General features: G+C 53.2%; 5 protein-coding genes across 5 annotated transcripts; 3 read left to right on the top strand and 2 right to left on the bottom strand.

Moving 5' to 3' along the window:
• Nucleotides 1-686: 686 nt before the first annotated feature.
• Nucleotides 687-2900, top strand: CTAM01_13167 (L-amino-acid oxidase; the record flags this gene model as incomplete). The annotated part of the gene is made up of 3 exons (XM_060529172.1): nt 687-1053; nt 1106-2604; nt 2670-2900. The coding sequence occupies 3 exons, from the start codon at nt 687-689 to the stop codon at nt 2898-2900; spliced, it is 2097 nt and encodes a 698-aa protein (XP_060376222.1).
• A 645-nt stretch (nt 2901-3545) lies between these two features.
• On the bottom strand, nt 3546-5083 carry CTAM01_13166 (FAD dependent oxidoreductase; the record flags this gene model as incomplete). Its single annotated transcript, XM_060529171.1, has 4 exons — nt 3546-3770; nt 3856-4381; nt 4439-4784; nt 4837-5083. 4 exons carry the CDS (start codon nt 5081-5083, stop codon nt 3546-3548), a joined length of 1344 nt encoding a protein of 447 aa, XP_060376221.1.
• Nucleotides 5084-11264: 6181 nt separating this feature from the next.
• On the top strand, nt 11265-11726 carry CTAM01_13165 (uncharacterized protein; the record flags this gene model as incomplete). Its single annotated transcript, XM_060529170.1, has 1 exon — nt 11265-11726. A coding segment is annotated over one exon (462 nt), but the record flags the coding sequence as incomplete, so codon positions are not given.
• An 804-nt stretch (nt 11727-12530) lies between these two features.
• Nucleotides 12531-13793, top strand: CTAM01_13164 (globin; the record flags this gene model as incomplete). The annotated part of the gene is made up of 1 exon (XM_060529169.1): nt 12531-13793. One exon carries the CDS (start codon nt 12531-12533, stop codon nt 13791-13793), a length of 1263 nt encoding a protein of 420 aa, XP_060376219.1.
• A 2076-nt stretch (nt 13794-15869) lies between these two features.
• Nucleotides 15870-22111, bottom strand: CTAM01_13163 (uncharacterized protein; the record flags this gene model as incomplete). Its single annotated transcript, XM_060529168.1, has 2 exons — nt 15870-21771; nt 21831-22111. The coding sequence occupies 2 exons, from the start codon at nt 22109-22111 to the stop codon at nt 15870-15872; spliced, it is 6183 nt and encodes a 2060-aa protein (XP_060376218.1).

The following is a 22111-nucleotide window of genomic DNA, read 5'->3' as shown; positions in this document are numbered from 1 at the left end:
GTTTGTTTGCCCCGCCAAACAACTTGGAATTCGGCCGCTATAGCTTCTCGTCCCTATCTTCCCGCCTGCACCGCACCGCCTCCACTGATAACGTCCAACATCCAATGACTCGGATCCTCCAGACAGACGACACTCGCCCTTGTGCGACGTCAGTCTGCATGGCAGCCACATGGTGAGCCATGGAAGTGCCCTGCGATTGACGTTTCTCACCTGCTTCTTCTGGTATGGTTGATGTCTCTGGGAAGGGAAGAAAAGCAAAAGGCGCGGGAAAGTCTCCGATGGAGCCCTGACTTGCCGAACATTGTTCCAGTACCAGCTACCCTTGAGGTTGTATCTATCGTAGTTCGAAGTGCCACTTGTAGTGTAAGCGGTCCGACACCGCCAAGTTCTAACCGGTCGTCATCCGATGACCAATATTGTAATGTTCATGGATCGGGCACCGATGGTGCGGTTCGTGCTGTGGCCGTAGGCCGCGTTTTCGAGGCTACACCGAGATCGATATCGATTTGACGACAGCCCTGGTAGTGACCGGCGTCTTACTCGTCACCGGCGTACTATCATCGACACCTGCGCCTGACTATAAAGAGCTGCGGGCGCATCTTGGACAAGGAGAGAAGGGATTCCAGAGACTCATCCTCACGCCAAGCTTACCCCGGATTCCCTCTGACTGGCCTTCTCCATTTACAATGGCTCGGTGGTTCCTATCTTTCGTTGCTGGAAGCGCCCTTGCGGCGGCTTCTGGCCTTCCTATGAAGCTCGAGACACGGAGCGCAGTCACCTCCCGCGTGTCCAACATTCACATCACTCTTGAGCAGCCCATCGAAGAGACCGTCACATTCACCTATGGTTCATGTCGAGGTGCCTCCATGGGCGATGCCCACCACACCATCGTCAAGTCAGAGGTGCGCGACTCTCAGCGCCTCGTCTGGGTTCTCCCTGAAGATGCTGCCACCGATGGTTGCATCTCCGCGTGGGGTATCTCCGGCGAGTTGAAGGGCAGAAGTGAGCCCCAGACTCTGCACCACAAGTGGAAGCGCCGGGCTCTGAAGAGATGTAAGTGCGCTCATGATGTTGTTGTATTGTCTCATAATTTAACGCGCCATAGCTATTGAGATGAACAACGGCACCGGCATTGACACGCTCGGAGCCTGGTTTGAGGGCGTCAACCTCCTCAAGGACAAGGAGCCCACCACGGTGGATGTCGACGCTGCCAAGTCCAAGCACGTCGCCATCGTCGGCGCTGGTATGGCTGGTCTGATGAGCTACCTCGTTCTCTCACAAGCCGGCATGACCAACATCAGCATCATTGAGGCTGGCCAGCGTCTGGGAGGCCGTGTTCACACCGAGTACCTCAGTGGTGGTCCTTTCGACTACTCCTATCAGGAGATGGGTCCCATGCGCTTCCCCGAGCACTATGTTGATCCCAAGACCAACACCACTTACAACATCACTGACCACCAGCTCGTCTTTCAGCTTGCTGCAGAGATGAACGAGCTCAACAAGCACGACAAGAACCTCAGCGTCGACTTCATCCCCTGGATCCAGAGCAACCAGAACGGTCTCTCTTATAAGAACGGCATCAAGCTTCCCAACGGTCTGCCCCCTACTTTGGCTCAGATCGCCGCCAACTCTTCGCTGGCTGTCGCCACGGTCTACGATGAGTCTACCAACACCCTCAATGAGAAAATCGACGAGTATCTTCCTGGTAGCGACTTCTCTGTCCGTATGGCTCAAAACATGTTCAAGGCCCACCGCGAATTCCTCGACTCTGGTCTTCAGGGCCTTGGTGGCGATGTCTGGTCCGAGTATGCCTTCATGGTGAACTACCTGAAGGGCTCCCTTAACTCGACGGATGCCCTGGGCAGCTACACCGCCACCTCATTCTGGGACACTCTCTACGAGGGCATGTACTTCCAGGCTGCTTCCTACAAGACCATCGACGGCGGTCTCAGCCGTCTCCCGCTGGCTTTCCACCCTCTCGTTGACGACATCACCACCATGGACCGCAAGATTGAGCGCGTGCAGTTCGACTCAGAGAACTCCAAGGTCAACCTTCAATGGCGCGAGTCCTTCAAGAACCAGACTTTTGAGACCTCTGAGTACGACTACGCCCTGCTGGCTGTCCCCTTTTCCATCATCCGCAAGTGGCGCCTCCCGTCCCTGCCTTTGACCATCTCCAACGCCATCAAGGAGCTCCCTTACACCAGCGCCTGCAAGGTCGCCCTCGAGTTCTCTGAGCGCTTCTGGGAGCACTACGAAAACCCCATCGTCGGCGGTTGCAGCACCACCTCTGACATTGCTGGTATCGGTTCCACGTGCTACCCGTCGTACAACATCAACGGCACCGGAAAGGCCACCATGTTGGCCTCGTACATCTCGGGCGACTGGGGCCACCGCTGGGCTTCCGTCTCGGAGGAGGAGCACGTCCAGTATGTTCTTGACGCCATGGTTGAGATCCACGGCGAGAACACCCGTGAGCTGTACACGGGCAAGTATAATCGTCGCTGCTGGGTTCTCGACCCTCTTGAGAGTGGCAGCTGGGTCAGCCCCGTTGCTGGCCAACATCAACTTTACATCCCCGAGTACTTCAAGACGTACGATAACGTAAGTTATGACCTGCACTTTACTGGATAACTGAGCAAAGACAAGAGTTCTAATGTAGAAATCAGATGATCTTCATTGGCGAGCACACCTCCTACACCCACGCTTGGATCGCCTCTGCTCTCGACTCTGGAATTCGTGGTTCCGTTCAGTTGCTGCTCGAGCTTGGTCTGGTTGACGAGGCCAAGGCGGCTGTCAACAAGTGGATGGCTCGATGGATCGATATCGTGAGTTCAAATTCTATACCGCATGGTAATAAGGTGGTCCTAACAAAGCTCTCTAGTGATGAAGAACAATGATAATCAAGAATCGGTGGAAACCCAAAAGCAAAGGGTTCAGGAAGAGTCGATTTGTCGCCAAGAAATGGCAGTACATAATCTTACATAGTTTGACGATTAACGAAGAATAGATCAATGATTCCTCATCTATTGTTGTCTTATAGAGCCGCCATCTGCATCGTGTCTGCATTTGACCGCAGGCGTCGAGGAATAGAACCACCAACGATCCATATTCGCAAGGATCCCCACAACATAAGAGACGACAACCCACATGGCCGTACCCCCTGTCGAATGCAGCATGCAGCCGAGCGTATCAAAGTAGATTTTGGGCTCAGCCTTGCAGATATGGTCATCGTTCGACACCGCGTCGCACGGTTGGTTGGGACTGGGGTTCGGCCAGACCCGGGACACGATGGTTCGGCATCTGCTGACAATGCCGCACTTCTGCAGCGCCAGGCTGATCCTCTAACAAAGTTCTCAAGTTGCACTAGCAGTGGCCTGTTTGGTATCTAGCATGTCTGTGCGGGATATTTTCCGCATTTCAGTATCCAACCAGCAGCAAGAGTTCTCGTATAGGCATCAGAGTGTTCATCTCTTCTTTGAGCCATGCTACATACAACTATCTTCCGCCTGGGCAGAGCATATTTGTCAACTTAGCTCGGCGACTTAACCGAGCAGCTCATTCTTTTCCTCCCGGAGTCTGCGTTCGCTCGTCTCGAACAATCGCGGAACGCCAGACTGCGAAAATGGCACATCATCCCGTACGATCTTCGCCAAACCCTTGGCTGTCAATAGGATGAATGACATGCCATGCCCGTTGAATCCCGCGCAGATGAACTGCCCCGGCTTTGAAGGTACAGGCCCGACATGGGGGTATGTATCGTTGGTGTACTATGCCCGTTTATGTCAGTCGTTCGCACCTCCATATCATCATTCGCGTCCACTAAATAGGTTCGCGGGGCGCGGCAAAACTCACCCCCATGATTCCTGTCCAGATGCTGTCAACTTTTGCCCCGCTGTTCTCCCACCCACGGAAGTTCCGCTGCATGTGGTCGTCAAAGTAATGAGCCGCGGGCTCGATGAGCTTCGAATCGTCCCAGACGTTGTACCATTCGTTGACGCGCGGGATGACTTCGGTCCTAGCACCGCCCACGACGATGCTCCCATCCGGTCGTGTGACTTGGTAGTCGTATAGATTGGCTCCGTGCCGTAGTGAGTATGTCATGGGGAGATGTGGGTGCTCGGCGCCATCAGGAGCAGCCACATGGCTGCAGATCCCGCGGACGGGGATGATACGGTTCTTGTACTCTGGAAGGATCGTTGACGTGTACCCGTTGGAAGCGTAAATTACCGTCTTTGCCTTAATGACACCTCTGGGTGTGGTTATGGTCCAGAAGCCGCCCTCTTGGGAGTCGGAAACTTTGATTACGGGCGTGTGAGTGTGCAGCTGGGCTCCCTTGTCGACAGCCTGAGACAGGAGGAACATAACCAGCTTGTAGGGCCTGAAGGGGGATCAGCTTTTACGCCGGCGCAGGCAACAGAATGATTGCAGACTATACCAGATCGAGCCCGCCTGGAACGAGAATACAGCAGTCGCATCCTTGACACCGGAAAATGTCGCGGCTTCTTTGCCTTCAAGATAGTGAACGAGCTTTGCGGTCGGCGAACTCCATTGCAGGAGCTCATCTAGGCCTTCCTTGATCGGCTTTGCAAGTGCCGGGTCTCTCAAGACAGCCATGGATGTAGTCATCCGGAAGTCGCAGTCAATTTTCTTTTCCTGCACGAGATCTCTCACGGCATGAAGATTGGCAAGCTCGAACAGCGCCATCTCATCCGCAGTCTCTTGGTCATATCGTTTGGCGCGGGCGGGAAGTCCAGCATAGAGATCCGGCCTCACGTGGCCGCCTTGACCATGTTAGATTGGGAACCATCTATACTGTGATGGAAGAGTGCCTACCGTTGCGGGCTGTTGCACCGGAGCATGCTTGCCTGGCTTCGAGGATTGTGACAGTCGGACGTGATGAGGGATCAGTGCCATCCAAGAGGTAGTACGCCGAAGCGGCGCCTGAGTATCCGGCACCGATAATGACAATGTCCTGTTCCGCCGGCAGGGTCTCGGAGCTTTGGTGGCTGTCTAGAGGATGCAGATCCTTGCGCCAGTATGGGGTGATGGCATTAGGGACAGGGAACGGAGTCTCGGACATTATAGAGAACCTTGAGTTGTGTCGTGAACGACCGAGGTAGATGACGTAGATTCAACACTATGAGAACACAAACAAGTACGAAATGTGAGTCTTCGAGATGAGATTGTTATTGTAAGTTGGTAATATAGTCAAGATAAGGTGACCACGAGGTAGACAGACATCGGAGTGTGTTGGTTGTAAAGATGCTCCGAGAGAGATAGGCAAGTAAATGCCGAAAACGCGGGGTCGTGTCTACCAGCTCCGACTCGGCGCCGACCGGGATCTTGCACAGACCCGGGCCGGCGAAACCGGGGCCTTGCCGGGAGTCGCCTCGGAAGGGCTATTGTCTCACTCCGGGAATGTCGGAGGCACTAAGGCAAGGTCATGCAGACGACTTAACGGGGCCAACTGGGCAAGTTTCACCCCATTGCCCTCGTTGATAAGTTTAGTTAAACTTCAACCTCAACGAACACTGCCAGTGACATTCAAACCTTGCACGCTTCCTACCCACTCTCGCCACTCAACTCTGGGGATCACAACCCCTTGTTTGCAAATTACCTGACTCGCGCAACCGCACGTTCTGTGGCCTGCCCCAGCCCAGCACACTAACATCGTTCACTCGGTACCGACGCCTTGGGCATCCGTCACGCTACTGCAAAACGCTACGACAACACCTTTTGGGGCCTCATAGATGAACGGCATGCCACGCCCCTGACCCTGCACCTGTCATCTGTCAAGTTTGGGTCTCTGCGACCCTTCGGAACTTTCACGATGGCTCACCGCCGACATGTCAATCTGTTTGACGGGCCACGAGGCTTGAAACCTTGTTGGCGGGGAATGCCCTCCGGCCAGGGGATGCGCCATTGTTGCTACCTGACCGAGCTCACCGCTCGTTATCAGGTATCATCGTTGTGAACTTTGCTAGATTTCCCGATTGAATTGCTTCCAAATCATTCAGTGTCAATCCCTCTGCTGCCTATGATCGTTGATGAGGGATCCGAGACTAGGTAGTCTTTAGCGTGTAGGTCAATGCTAACTTTGAGAAATTGGCTCGTCTCCGCTCCTCGAACCACCACCAAACGATTCCGACTTGTCCCCTCTAAAAGTCGCAAGGCGTGACGATAAACAGCTTCAAACAGCTCTCAAGTCCTCAACTACGAACTGCGGCATCCATGTCGGCCAGACCCGACCATTCTCGAGTCATGCTTATTGCGCGGGGCAGAATTTCCATCTTCTCACCCAGAGGCCCTCACGCATCTGTGGCTTTGGGTCTAGCTCATATGCTGTACTGCCTTACACATAATTTCTCATCCAGATGCGGATACCTAGCCTCGATGAAGAAGAAACAGGCCACATCAGGCGGCTTTACTGTGTAGTGCTTTAGTGCTTCACGGTCAATTTTGATTTCCCGAGCTCACTTGTATCTTAATGACGTGAGTTTTCGCTTCAGTCTTTGACCGGCGAGTTTCCTCAATAGCGAGTCTGTCTTGTGCATGAACCATGCGTCCGTAGCAACGTTGCTGCTATCTATGAATCGATGACGCCATGGAGTCATGGAATGTGCCCAAACGTTCCTCCAGATCGGATCTGGTTAATCCAACTACAAGCTGCATGTCTCCATTGCCCAAACAGGCACTCGGTCACTCATCGGGGCCTGATTTGGAACAGAGGACGTCAAAGATACTGCAGGGACCTCGTCGACTGCCGATGCCGCCAGCCAAATGCATCAAACAACCCCACGACTGTCGCGTGGCTGGTTGACTTCCCGTATTCTTGGATATTGGAAGTGGGGAGAATTCCTTCCAGATCGGTCGATGTGCATTCCGGTGCTAATCAAGTCTCATTAACTTCAAGCATAGCATCGTCGGTCCAAGCATCCAGTCAATTAATAGAAAAGCCAAGAACAGCATGACGAGCGCTGAGCTCACCACACAATCATTAACCTGATGGATGCAATACCTGATTGAAGTCTAGTTGAAATCTTATTAAGATTTAGGTATGCCGAAAGACGCCCCCACGCTCGATCTGTCCAATGTTACTTTTCCCACCTCAGTCATAGTGGCTTGCCTCCGAATATCCAATTGTCTTGCTTCAGCAACATGGATTAATTAGATGACGTTCTCGAGCACCTTGTCATTTCTGTTTTAGCCGACGTTTTGCAGAAGCTTGATCTCATTCTGCTCACGTACATCCTCGTGGTCGTTCTGGAGACGAGGACTTACTTATATATGAACCGACCGTCAAATTCCATTCATCACGGGTGATGCAAATAACTCACTCGCATGGACGGCTTAAATTACCGGCATCACAAAGAGGCTTTCATACCTTACCCAGAGACAATTCTCATAGCTGCCGCAGAAGATTATGCATGCAATCGTAATCATAAGTAGTCCTGGCTCCACATCTCACGCCGGGCGTGCAAGCCACTCAATAACACGTGGGCTCTGGTTGCAGTACCTAGCTCATCTGACGATGCGTCTCTTTGATAGATCGGACTCCTTGTCCGAGGAGTATGGTGTGCATCAAACTATAAGGAAATGTGTGATTGACTTGGGTTCTCAATCCAGATATCACCTAACCTGAGCTACTGAACTCGTCAAATTGGCGGGGCTTTGGAGCCTCCGCGCCCGCTTCGTAACCGAACTAGGTATGTCATATCTGTCGTGCAAGTGAGACATTGACGTTATGGATGGTACCAGAGGGATTGATGGGACCGACAGACCCCATGTAGCTTCAAACGTCATGCCTGGTATGAAATACTTACGGCTGTCTTGTGAAAATCAGCCAGGTGGCGGAGGCTTCATGTCACCTCATTCCAGGTACACTATTATTAGCGATACACAGACACGCGTTTTGACCAGTTCCTCGCGTTGACTGGATATCTTGACTAGCAGTATATCAAGATCCACTACGGAGTACAAGCTTACTACCCATTTGAATGCAGTCATGCAGTCATGCATACAGTACATAAGCTACATCTTAAGAGCCGCAATCACTTCGCCGACTCCATGGCAATTGGTAGCGTCATCGTATGCAAGATGGGTTCTGAAGAATTCAGTTTCACATATGACGCCCATTGGCAATGTTTGTGAAGAATGGCCGATACCCACATCCGCACAGTAGCCTCGGGGTTTGTTCTACACCGCAGCGGAGACTCCATCCTCGACAACTCGTGTTCACAGAAAAGTCATCTCAGTCTATCGGAAGTGGTAGCTCATTCGAGGTCAACGGCCCGACCCTTTAGTAGATGCGCTGGATTATCATGCCTCGTACGAGATGTTGGGTCGAAGTGGCAGTAAATCTGGACCCTAAGCATCATTTGCGATACGATGCATATACGGACTCCGCAAGCCTGCGTATACAGTATGTTGCTCGACATCTTGCCTCGCTTAAGGATGAGGAAATACTAGGAGATGGTTTCGCAAGTTGCTTTGAGCGATAGCCGACCAACGAGATCGCGAATCGCCATTGGTGTAGTTGGATACGGATTCGTTACTTTCGTGTCCTGACTATGCCTTGGATCGGCGTGTATGTGATTTCCAAGTCCAAGTCAGTCGCCATGATCAGTAATCTATCATCGCCAAAGCGTTTGGACTGTCAGTCACATCTTGACCTGCAAAAGACTAGATGCCGTGTTCGCTACAATGCCCGCCCCGCCATACGCAGGCCCTCATCCGTATTGAATGCAACGTCGAAAGCACTGTGTCAGACGCATATGGGTCTTAGAGATAGGCTAATAACGGTGATGACAAGCCCCAAGCCACTTGCCAAGTGTGCTTGGTCGCCGAAATTGTGGAGGCCATGTAGCGACTGGAGCTTCCGGGCAGATGCGCAACGGGCCACCGGCTGAAATTTCGCATTGATGCGCGATGAGCGGGAGGCCGGCGCACCTGGCAAGCAAACATCTTTCGTTAGTTATTACTGCTGGGAGCTAACTGTCATGGGCAAGGGCGTAGCGGATTCAAAGAGATTTTCGACGCCGTCGGCTTTGAAAGTGTCAAAGTTTTACCCGCCCGTCATTAGCTAGGTTCAGGTAAGCCCAATTTGGTCGGGTGCAGCCCGTTGGTGACTTGGCCGGGGAAGAAGCCGTGCTGGCATCTCCTTTCTTCTCTAAAGTTGCATCATGTCGTACTCGTGGGTGCCATGTGGCTCGTGGAAAGCGCGTGTGGTGTTGAAGGTTGCGGAAGTCCAAGCAGCTCTAGACCGGACGAACTTGATGTTTGCTTGTCAATTACAAATTGGCAAACGGGCGAAACATTTCTTCTTCCCAGACTGAAAATGTGCGAGAGCAGCAACAGAACAGGCATGTTTTTTTTGCTTAGACAGGGCCTGGAACGATGTTTGCTTGTCAGCATGTGGTGTCGAGCACCTGGCTCGTGTGATGCATCTCGCAGGTTGGAACTGGACCCCCCGGAGATTTCATGCAATTGTCTTCGTGAGGACCCAAAATCGAACCAAAAGCCATGGTCACACCTGCATTGCATCAGGTCTCACTTTTGGGACGCGCAGAAGCAAATGAAACGGCCGCCACAATATCGAAGAGCGCCGCAAGTTGAGGGTCTGGTTTCCTTTGGTGGCGTCGAAGAAAATCAATAAGAGCAGCAAACATTTTCTCCTCCTCCCTATGGAACTTGGGGGACAAATCCCTTGGCGAAATGACATATCACATTCCATTTCGTTACGCCTCGGTCTATTTATCAACCCGGACGGAGGGGAAGTGGGATCTATCAATCCGCTGGTCACCTAGGTACGCTGGGCGGGTAGGCTCAAAATTCTATGTGAGAATTGGCGCCTGCATTTGAAATTGCGCTTCGGTCATCCGCCGACCACCAGTGCGATCATCTCCTCGGTGTTTAACAGCTTCAAGCGGCATGTTTGCGGCCGCCGCGTGGAGAGATTCATATTGCAATGTTTGCATTGTAATTTGCCACCTGTCACAAATGACAAGAGGCGGGCACCTTGGAAATTCGCGAGGGCCTTTTGGCCCCCTACTTTACTGTATAGTCTTCTGTTGGTCCATCGAGATCTTAAGAGATCTTCATCACATCACTGACGGGCCCAGTGGGTGGGCTCTACGAAGTACATACTACGGATACCTGTAGGTGGAGGTCACATTGACAATCTGACAATTGCGTATGGAAAGACTCTGATCCGCTAACGGTTTCCGCTTCGAGGCTCGAGAAGCAGGCCACTGTCAAGGGTTGTATGCGGGGTGGTTCGGGGTTGTTGATGAGCTTCGTGCCGCCAGAGCCCGGGGAATCCCGACTACGGACAGTGTCGACACGCGATGGCGCTTCCGTCTCAACACCATTTACCCTAAGAGAGAAGATGAACAAGATGAGGCTGGGAGATCGTGGCGTGACGACATGCAGTGAGTAAGCTTCTACAATCGTGACATGTGCGGATCCTCCGGCCGGGATGGAAGACGGATCAGAAGCCCTGGCAGATGTTCCATTCAGCAGACTTTTTCATCGAGCACATCCGTACATATGCGCTGCAGATTCCAGTCACAAGCGAAGGAACCACCCCGTTCGAGCACGCAGTGCTGTGTCTCACCGTAGCCGAACTGGCCAGTGCGAGTAGCAAAATAAGACAACTCCACTCAATCCTTTCCGGCTCAAGTTGAAACTTGACGAAGAAAGGGTATACGTAGTATGATTGCAACTCCACCAATAGATATTGTATCAGTTGGCAAAACTCAGTTTTCTTTCCGACGTCGTAATGGGAATTCGCGTTGAGATTTGAGCGTAACTTGTGAGACCCAACAGACGACGAACGGTATTAAATACAACCCCCCCCCCCCCGGCGCTCCAACAGAGTGGGCAGAAAGCCGAACAAAAAGCCGTCCATGACACACGGACGTTGTTCCCCCCCTCCAGGGGAATCGGGAAGTGAAAAAGTGCTCCTGGGTAAACTGGAGAAGCGTCACAGTGTTTGTGGTTATGTGCCGCTCAACCCCTTGTCGCCTCTGTTTCCCCCGTTTTCTCCCTCTGTCTTTCTCTCACTCCTCGCTGTCCCCCCAAGCAAAGCCTTTGCATGGCATCAAAGTACTTCCAAGGATCAATATTGAGACCATTGGGCGAAGCCCCGTGGACCCTCAATTAGGCATTCCAGAAACCGCAAATCTCATCATACGAGTTTGCAATTGCAACTCGGCAATTCCTTGCTGTGGCGTGTTCTCTACTCCACTGTACATCGCGTGTCGCTGACGTCTGTTAGGAACAAGGGACGAGCTAGAGGACTGCAAACCCAGAGTCACCTCCAACCGCCGCCTCCATCGCAGCCGGGGGGGTTCTGTCCGCATGCTCAGGTTTCCCGTCTGCCTTGCTCCAGCCTCTGTGAAGAGAAGGATTTGGGCTATTCCGTGCGCCCGGTTACATCTGACAGACTGGGTAAAAAGACAGCGTACCTGTCTCCACGAGATCCTCAATCACCACTCTGCAAAGCTACGGAGTACTGCTTGAGACCTCCAGTTTGTTTCCCTCGAGGCAGCTCGCACTGCATGCAGCAAAAGTTGTGCGGAATATCTACCACAAACCCGCCTCTTAGCGTACTATGTACTTCTAGAAGACCCCCCGGAGCTCCTGGTTACTTCGGTTTGCTCGGCAGCTCACGGGCGGTGTCCCACTGGAGAGGCTTCGGGTCACCCTCAGGGTCCAGTTGATACCCCTGCCGGTGTCTCCCTAGTGCCTATGAGATCCTGGTATCCCTGATTTCCCGGTCTTGTACCACCCGGCGATGGACAGGGCTGACTTTGAACCGCTCCTCGGTTCATCGCGAACGACTAGCTACCATTGGTGCTGTTCCTTGGATTAACCATTAACGGCGCCCAGTGTCTTCCTCTATGGGCCTCCCACCCTTGAATCCATGCATCTGTGGCCCATGAGAGCCGTGTTCAAATGAGGAACCAGCTTTCTTTTTACACTACGGCATACAAATCATACGATGTCTATCCGTCGAGACGGGCGGTGCCTGATTCGAAGCATGCAGACCGCGAAGACTCGAGCGCACGCGATGATGGAGCACGACGAGGGGGAGGGGTGAGACAGGATTGAGCTTTGTGTCTATCGGAGTGGTTCTACGGGGTATACGAAGGCATCTTGGGCTGGAGTTGAAAGATTCTATATCTTTCCTCCGAGGCCCGAACCCGGCGGCGAGAAAGACGTCTGCATTTGTGTTCCCAAACCTTTGGATCCGGCTCTCCTTCTATCACGCAGACGTTTACCCACTTCTCCGTAGCGTTTGTGCATTTCTGTTGATACCCCCTTTAACATTTATCCCCGTTCTGGTCTGCCCCTAGATATCCATCCTTGACCCTGTATCTGGGCACGAGAAGTATCTACTTGAGAACCGTGAGGTTTCCCATTTTTGGCAACCAAGTTACTATCTGCCATCAGTCAAGGACTACAGAATAGTATTCTCAATCCGAAGCTAAACAGCAAATTTTCCGTGCAGAACCATCACAACCATGGCTTTGACATACAAGCAATCACAGCTCGTCAGGGGTACGATCCCGGCTCTCCGTGAGCATGGCGAGACCATCACGACCATATTTTATGCCAACATGCTGCGGGCTCATCCTGAGCTTCATGACCACTTCAACAAGGTCAACCAGGCCAACGGCCGCCAGCCCCGTGCCTTGACCGGCGTCATCCTTTCCTTCGCCGCAAACCTCAACCACATCAGCGAGCTCATCCCCAAGCTGGAGCGCATGTGCAACAAGCACTGCTCCCTTGGAATTCTACCGGAACACTATGACATCGTGGGAAAGTACCTCATCCAAGCCTTTGGACAGGTTCTGGGTCCTGCCATGACCCCAGAGATCCGCGAAGCCTGGACAAAGGCCTACTGGATCCTCGCAAAGATGCTCATCGGCCGCGAGGCCCAGATGTATCGCGAGTTCGATGATGACAAGTGGAAGGGATGGCGCAAGTTCCGCATCGAAAGAAAGGTTGCTGAAACGGACGACATCTTCTCCTTCTACATGGTGCCTGTCGACGGCAAACGGCTACCTGACTTCTACCCAGGTCAATACACCTCGATCCGCGTCACAATCCCCGAGCTCGGCCACTATCAGTCACGACAATACTCGCTTAGTGACTCACCACGACCGGATTACTACCGCATTACCGTCAAGCGTGACCAGGGCGTCAAGGTCGGCAAGGGAGCCGCCACCTTCAACCTCAACCCTGGTGTCTTTTCCAATCATCTCATCGATGAGAAGAGACCGGGCGACATTGTCGAGCTGACGCATCCTACTGGCGACTTCTTCTTTGACACCCACGCCGCCGGCACTCTTCCCGTCGTTCTCATCTCCGCCGGCGTCGGCGTCACGCCTCTCATGTCCATCTGCAACACCATCATCGAACGCCAGGCTATCCGCCCTATCTCATGGATTCACTGCTCGGCCCGGGCAGCTCCCTTTGAGGAGCATATCCGCAAGATCGCTTACAGCCGCGCCAACTTCATCACCAAGTTCTTTCGCTCCCAGATCGCCGATGTTGAAGATGACGACTCCCTCTCCTCCTCTAGCGACTTTGGCCTCCGCATGGACCTTGCACGGATAGCGCCCGAAGAGCTCTACCTCAGTCATGGTGGTGCAGAGTACTATATCTGCGGTCCTGAGATTTTCATGGTCGAGATGTCACAATTCCTCATTAACCAGGGTGTCGATCCCAACAGGGTCAAGTTCGAGCGGTTTACTACGGGCGATCTGGAGTTCAAAAAATGAGGTCACCACATGCTACTACTAACGTCTTGACCTTATTGCTTTTACAGAGGTTGAAAAGGGTTCTCGGGGCGGGTTCAGGAAACGGATGAGACGGAGTTTCATGAAAGTGGTCTATCTGGGAAATGGGCACAGGAACAGGTACAGCAGCTACACAAACGGAAATGGTTATGCCTTTCTATTTACTTATCGAAAGATGCAAGTGCAGAAAGCGGATGGTATCTTATGGCTCGGGGGAATCAGAGTGTGCGTATCTCGACTGCTATCAAGAGCGTAATGCTACAACTAATTGTCTCACATGGCGCTCTGGTTGAGACTGGTCCAGAGATTTCATGTTTTCAGATTGAGCACATTCTGCAAACTCGACGATGATGATCGAGCCGATTCAATACCTCGATCCCTGATGTCAAATCGTACGCCATCTTCACCGCCTTGTACAACATCGCGGGTTCAACGCCGGGTTGACAATGACTGAGATTCCTCCATCATACGACAAAACCGGACTAGATGCAGTACAATGCAACCGTCTGACTCGCCACTATTTATCTTGCTCCTCTGAGCCCCTCACAGAGGGTCCGACCCCCAGAACTCCCTATGGAGTTTCTTAATTGGGGCCTGAAGAGAATCACTGGGGTTCTGGAGTAGACAACCTGTGTCTTACTCGCATCTGTATCCAATAACCCACGGGGAAATGCCAGTTGGTTCATTTGTGAGAGCTCAGGAGAAGAAAGCCACAATATCGCCACATGGCTAGATGGTCGTAGCCGAAGTCGCACACAGCACTCTGCGATGCGGATGATTTGCCGATGGAAAGTTTAGTATTCTGATATCACCTTCGCCAATACCCACATATCATATTCTCGTCGGCCATCTGGTCAGTATTCACGAAAGACAACAGATAAGGTAGTCAATTTATCTTGATGGGAAAGCCCTCCAGGGCCACCTCCGCTGGTGATAATGAAAAACGCTGTTAGCGCCAAAAACAGCCGAAGTTCCTCTATTCTCCTCGGTCCACCTGTATTATGCATATCGTGGGTCAGACCCGACGGTCAGTCGCCTAGGTCGTTCACGCAGGAGATCGATGATCGAAACAGAACCTCCAAGGCGTTGCCTGCCATTCATTGTCTGCAATTCGCCGATGACGCACAGTTTTCAACGGTTTTCTTGCAGCAGGACCCGTTGCGGATGCTAGTCTAGTGTCAAAGTATTGGCGTGGTTCCCCGGTGCACGTTCGGTAGAGAGAGCGGCTCGCGGCGACCATTCGCGCTTTTTTTCGTTTGGTTGTCCTTCCTGTCCTAACGGCGTCCGTGCCAACCATACAAGATCCCGCTCGCCCGCCGCATAGCCGGTAAGCGGAGAAATGGCAAGTTATTGAGCTGTAAGACTTTGCGGCCTGGTTTCGTTTCCAAAATGGAAGGAAGCCTTTTAATTACAGGAGCGCAAGCTTCAAATGGGAAGCCAAGGGTTTTCCATTTGTGGAAATATCCTCTACATATGCGGTAGCGTAGCAATGTTAGGACATCTCAGAGTAGCATGAAGTTGGAAAGGAAGCAATGTCCTAATTGAGTGCTGTATGCACCCTGACAAACGAAAACAAGACGCATACAAGCATGTACCGCGTAAGTGAATGAGAGAATGAAAGGGGGAATACGTCGAAACAAAAGGAAACCACTTCGGCGTTGTTTGACCACTACTTAGAGTATGAATATCCCCCTGACCACCGCCACCACCACTAGCCCTGATAGTATATGGCTTACGGAGTACGGATATTAGCCGCTTTAATTCGGCACAAAACTCGCCGTATTTATCCAAAGCGCCACTGCTCACTGTTCTTCTAAGAGATACGCTCATAATATGGCTGAATCGCCCGTGAGATATCGTTCTAATCCGTAGTGTTCTCCATACACGCATCATTCACAACGTCTAAAACACACATTGTCACCGTTCGGGACTAATTTTTGGCTCACTTAAGCTCGTATGACTACTGACTAAGAACTGATTCTACATTTGAGAAACACAAAGGAAATGACAATCTTCCCATTCTATAATGCGCAATATCAATACCTCCTTTGGTGGAACTTAAGAAGTGAAGACAATCTCAACACTTCCGGTACCACCCGTAATGCTCCGGCTACTGACAGTAACACCGGATCGGACGAAGCTGGAGCCACCACCGCCACCACCGCCAAATGTAACGCGACTGGTACCATAAGACCAGTCCAAGACGCTTCCACTGCCACCACCATAGTAGCCACCGCCGCCGGCCCCAGATCCTCCACTCCCACCAGACCCTGAGTTTCGAGAAGCAATACCTGCGCCACCGTTGTGACCAGATCCAGGATTGCCGTTCGCTGAGGAATCCGAGTAACCACTGATTGTTCCAGCAGCGCCTGGCCCACTTGCTGTAGCCCCACCTCCACCTCGGGCAACGTTGTAATAGCCACTGGTACCATCATTCGCCTGGTCGACTGTATATCTGCCAACGCCTTCTTGTCCTGGAGAGCCGCCGTGACCTCTATTGTCATCCGAGGTGATGTGGACTGTGTTTGGTCGTCCATCAGTGGGAAATACACTATAAGATATATCCCCGCCACCTCCTCCGCCAGCGACGACAACCTCCGCACCCCCAAGAAGGATTGCAGACGCTCCACCACCTCCACCACCACCGGTGGTCGCTGTACCGCCGTTACCATATGCACTGGTTCCCTGGATATTTGTACCCCCGGCGCCGCCTGCAATGAGAGCATATGTCTGACCGGGTGTGACGGCGAAACTCCCAGAAATGAGTTCACCAACTCCTGATTGTCGACCACCTTCACCACCATCACCGCCTTTGATCCTGAATTGCGCGGTTCGTGCGCACGCAGGAACAACAAATGAAGCTTGAGTGCCCGAGGATCCACTGGCCGAGACTGTTTGCGTTTGTGTTACAGCACGGCAAGCGATGGTGATAACGGTGCCTGGCACAGTTCCGACCTGTGGAATTGTTGTAAGTCCTGTCGTAGTGCCGGTCGAAGTTATGGTGACTGTAGTAAGAACAGGTGTAACAAAAGTCACAACAGTAGTAGGACCACCGCTGGGACCAGGGGCAAGGGTCGTTAATCCGGTTGATGATCTAGTTGAAGTGACGGTTACTGGTGGAATAGGGCTTGCCGAGGGAGTCACAAAGGTGACGACACTTGTTGTGCCGCCTAATCCAGTTGGCGTGATTGTAGTCAGTCCAGTTTGCGTGCCGGTCGAAACAACTGTTGTAAGGAAGCCAGTGATCGGGGGCACGAAGGTAATCACAGTCGTTGTTCCGGCAGGATCCGTTTGAGGCAGAGTAGTGACGCCTGTCTGCGTGCCAGTTGACGTAAGAGTGATAAGTCCGCCAGTGACCGGAGGCACAAAAGAGATGACAGTAGTCGTGCCGGTCGGGTTGGTTTGAGGCAAAGTTGTCACACCGGTCTGGGTGCCTGTTGATACGACCGTTGTGATGAAGCCAGTGGGAGTCTGGACAAAAGTGACGACAGTTGAAGGGCCACCGCTGGGGCCTGGAGGGATGGTTGTCAGACCGGTGGTTGACGCCGTTGACGTGACAGTAACCGGCGTAAGAGGAGTAGAGGAAGTGACAAAAGTGACGACAGTTGAAGGGCCGCCGCTGGGACCAGGAGGAAGAGTGGTCAAGCCAGTGGTGGATGCCGTTGACGTAACTGTGACTGGCGTAAGGGGAGCGCTGGGCGTGACGAATGTTATGACGCTCGTAGTACCGGCCGGGTCAGTTGGAGTTATGGTGGTAAGGCCTGTCTGCGAGCCCGTCGATGTGACCGTTGTCAAGCCACCGGTGGGAGATGGGACAAATGTGACTACGGTAGACGGACCGCCACTGGGGCCGGGAGGAAGGGTGGTCAGGCCAGTACCGGTTCCAGTTGAAGTCACAGTGACGGGCGTAAGAGGTGCAGAAGGCGTGACAAATGTGATAATACTGGTAGTGCCGGCTGGATCCGTCGGGACGATAGTGGTGAGTCCCGTCTGGCTGGCCGTGGATGTGAGAGTGATCAAGAAGCCAGTAATACGCGGAACGAATGTGACCACAGTGGACGGGCCACCACTTGGCCCAGGAGGCAGAGTTGTCAAGCCTGTGGTCGACCCCGTCGATGTAACGGTCACGGGAGAAAGAGGACTCGCTGGAGGTGTCACATAGGTCACAACCGTCGAGGGACCGCCGCTTGGCCCAGGAGGCAGAGTTGTCAGACCAGTGGTTGAGGCTGTAGATGTAACCGTCACAGGTGGGAGAGAACTCGCAGAGGGGGTGACAAAAGTGACGACAGTCGAAGGACCACCGCTGGGACCAGGGGGCAGGGTAGTCAAGCCAGTGGTTGATGCCGTTGATGTGACGGTGACCGGTGAAATAGGGCTTGCTGTAGAGGTCGCAAATGTAACGACAGTGGGAGGGCCTCCACTTGGACCTGGAGGAATCGTGGTGAGACCCGTCGTACTACCCGTAGACGTGACAGTTACCGGGGCTGGCAGGGTGACGAATGTGATTACGCTGGTAGTGCCGCCAACTGGATCAGTGGGGATAATCGTCGTAAGCCCAGTTGTGGTTCCGGTAGAGGTGAGTGTAACCAGGAACCCCCTGGGAACAAATGTAATAACTGTAGCTGGGCCCCCAGGACCTCCAGGAACCGTGGTGACACCTGTAGTCGTGCCAGTAGAGGTTATCGTAACGGGGGGCGGGCTGGTTACGATCGTAACTACGGTAGTCGGGTCTCCAGGTCTTCCAGGCGTTAAGGTCGTGAGACCAGTCGTTGAACCAGTTGAAGTAACCGTGACGAATGGAGGACCAGTAACGAAAGTGACGACTGTAGTAGGGTCTCTAGGACTTCTGGGAGTCAGCGTGGTCAGACCAGTCGTTGAGCCTATCGAGGTGACTGTCACTAGAGGAGGGCCAGTCGCAATAGTCACTACAGTAGTAGGATCTCCAGGCCTTCCAGGCGTCAAGGTCGTGAGACCAGTCGTTGAACCAGTTGAAGTAACCGTGACGTAAGGAGGACCAGTAACGAAAGTGACGACTGTAGTAGGGTCTCTAGGACTTCTGGGAGTCAGCGTGGTCAGACCAGTCGTTGAGCCTATCGAGGTGACTGTCACTAGAGGAGGGCCAGTCGCAATAGTCACTACAGTAGTAGGATCTCCAGGCCTTCCAGGCGTCAAGGTCGTGAGACCAGTCGTTGAACCAGTTGAAGTAACCGTGACGTAAGGAGGACCAGTAACGAAAGTGACGACTGTAGTAGGGTCTCCAGGCCTTCCGGGTGTGAGGGTAGTTAAACCAGTGGTAGAGGCTGTCGAGGTGACTGTCACAGGAGGAGGGCCAGTCGCAATAGTCACTACAGTAGTAGGATCTCCAGGTCTTCCAGGAGTCAAGGTGGTAAGACCAGTCGTCGAGCCTGTTGAAGTGATCGTGACGTAAGGAGGACCAGTAACGAAAGTGACGACTGTAGTAGGGTCTCCAGGCCTTCCGGGTGTGAGGGTAGTTAAACCAGTGGTAGAGGCTGTCGAGGTGACTGTCACAGGAGGAGGGCCAGTCGCAATAGTCACTACCGTAGTAGGATCTCCAGGTCTTCCAGGCGTCAGGGTCGTGAGACCAGTCTGCGATCCCGTCGAGGTAACTGTAGTCAGTCCCCCAGCAGGAGGCGTAACAAAAGTTACAACAGTAGTAGGATCACCAGGGCGCCCGGGTGTCTGAGTAGTGAGGCCTGTGGCTGATCTTGTAGAAGTAACCGTGACGATACTGCCGAGAGGAGAGGGAACAATAGTCACGACCGTCGTCGGATCTCCAGGCCGTCCGGGCGTCAAAGTGGTCAACCCAGTTGTCGAGCCTGTGGAGGTGACAGTGGTTAATCCGCCGGCGGGAGGCGTTACAAAGGTCACGACTGTGGTTGGATCACCGGGTCGCCCGGGTGTCTGAGTAACGAGGCCAGTGGTCGACCCTGTGGAAGTGACTGTGACAAGGCCACCAGTAGGACTTGGAACGAAAGTAACGACAGTAGTTGGATCGCCGGGTCGACCGGGTGTTAGAGTCGTCAGGCCAGTCGTCGAGCCTGTGGAGGTGACAGTCGTTAGCCCACCGGCAGGAGGCGTCACAATGGTCACGACCGTAGTTGGATCACCGGGTCGCCCGGGTGTCTGAGTAACGAGGCCAGTGGTCGACCCTGTGGAAGTGACCGTGACGATGCCGCCAGTAGGACTTGGAACGAAAGTAACGACAGTAGTTGGATCGCCGGGTCGACCGGGTGTTAGAGTCGTCAGGCCAGTCTGAGTGCCAGTAGATGTGACAGTCGTTACTCCGCCCGACGAAGGTGGCACGATAGTAACGACTGTTATAGGATCGCCGGGACGACCGGGGGTTAGTGTTAAAAGACCAGTCTGGCCGGGTTGAGTTCCGGTTGAGGTTGAGGTGACTAACCCGCCGGTAGGAGGGGGGACAATCGTGATGATTGTCGTTGGGTCGCCAGGGCGGCCAGGCGTCTGAGTGAGAAGACCAGTTTGCCCAGGTTGGGTCCCCGTTGAAGTAATCGTGACAAGTCCACCGGTAGGAGGGGGGACAATCGTGATGATTGTCGTTGGGTCGCCAGGGCGGCCAGGCGTCTGAGTGAGAAGACCAGTTTGCCCAGGTTGGGTCCCCGTTGAAGTAATCGTGACAAGTCCACCGGTAGGAGGGGGAACAATCGTGATGATTGTCGTTGGGTCGCCAGGGCGGCCAGGCGTCTGAGTGAGAAGACCAGTTTGCCCAGGTTGGGTTCCTGTTGAAGTAATAGTAACTACCCCGCCGCTAGGTGGCGGCACAATGGTAACGACCGTTGTAGGATCTCCAGGCTTGCCGGGCGTCAGAGTCAGTAATCCGGTCTGACCTGGGCGAGTACCCGTCGACGTAGATGTTACTAATCCTCCCGTGGGAGGAGGTACGATAGTAACGATTGTAGTTGGATCTCCAGGCTTGCCAGGCGTCAGAGTCAGTAATCCAGTTTGACCTGGCTGGGTTCCGGTCGATGTAGATGTTACTAATCCGCCTGACGGAGGAGGTACGATAGTAACAATCGTGGTTGGATCGCCGGGCTTTCCAGGGGGAAGGGTCAGTAGTCCCGTCTGTCCAGGTTGAGTGCCAGTAGATGTAGAAGTAACCAATCCTCCCGATGGAGGAGGCACAATTGTGACAATTGTAGTTGGATCTCCAGGTTTTCCAGGGGTGAGGGTAAGTAGTCCCGTCTGTCCAGGTTGAGTGCCAGTAGATGTAGAAGTAACCAATCCTCCCGATGGAGGAGGCACAATTGTGACAATTGTAGTTGGATCTCCGGGCTTGCCAGGGGTGAGGGTAATCAACCCGGTCTGGCCAGGCTGAGTTCCTGTTGACGTAGAAGTTACCCGCCCACCAGGTGGAACAATCGTGACGATGGTAGTCGGATCGCCGGGCTTTCCAGGGGTAAGGGTAATCAACCCAGTCTGGCCGGGTTGAGTCCCTGTTGACGTGCTGGTTATCAGACCTCCAGTAGCGGAGGGGAGACAAACAATCTGAGTGCCAGTGCGGTCAGATCCCGATGGAGGCACCGTCAAAGTTGTCAATGCTGTGCCGGATCCAGGAACTGTTATTGTCGTGCAGGGACCGTTGAAAGGGGCATCTCCGTTATTGGGCGTGGGCTTGAGGATGAGCTCAGTGCCTGTCTGGTCACTTCCAGTAGGGGGAATCGTCAACGTCGTCATAATCGAGCCCGCGTAGGGAGCGGTGACCGTCGTCAGGCTTCCTATGAATGGAGACTTGCCGCCGGCGTTTGGGTTGCCCAGGCCCGGCAACCACGGCATATTCGACTCAAGCGGCGAGCAGATGTACTTGGTTCCTGTAGCCTGTCCACTTTGTGGGGGAATGATAATAGTAGAAGGCTTTGATCCGGGAGGCAGTGCTGCCGTAACCGTGACGCAAGGACCTGCGTAGGGCGATTGGGTATTGCTAAAACGTTCGAATGATTTGTCAGAAACATCTCAATTGATCCAAAGCCTGTCACTTACACAGGAGAGAGGTAGGTGACCGTGGTCGTAGCCAAGAAGTCGGAAGTCACCAAGGTAGGAGCGTTGGTGACTTTGACTGGAGTGCCCATAACAGTGAATGTAGTATTCAGCGAAACTGAAGTGCTGAGATGAAGCGGAATGCAGTGAACAATCTCCATGGGCTGAATAGTCGTAGGACTCGCACCTGGTCCAGTGGTTGGGCAATCCGCACTTGCTAAGCCCGGCCATGGGAGAAGAGCCATGAAGCTCATGGCAGTAGCAAGGGCAGAAATTCGTTTCAT

Source organism: Colletotrichum tamarilloi (assembly GCF_030869305.1).
Source record: "Colletotrichum tamarilloi strain Tom-12 chromosome Unknown Scaffold_90.1, whole genome shotgun sequence".
In the NCBI taxonomy this organism is placed as follows: Eukaryota; Fungi; Ascomycota; class Sordariomycetes; order Glomerellales; family Glomerellaceae; genus Colletotrichum; species Colletotrichum tamarilloi.
This window is presented reverse-complemented; position numbering and strand designations above follow the sequence as displayed.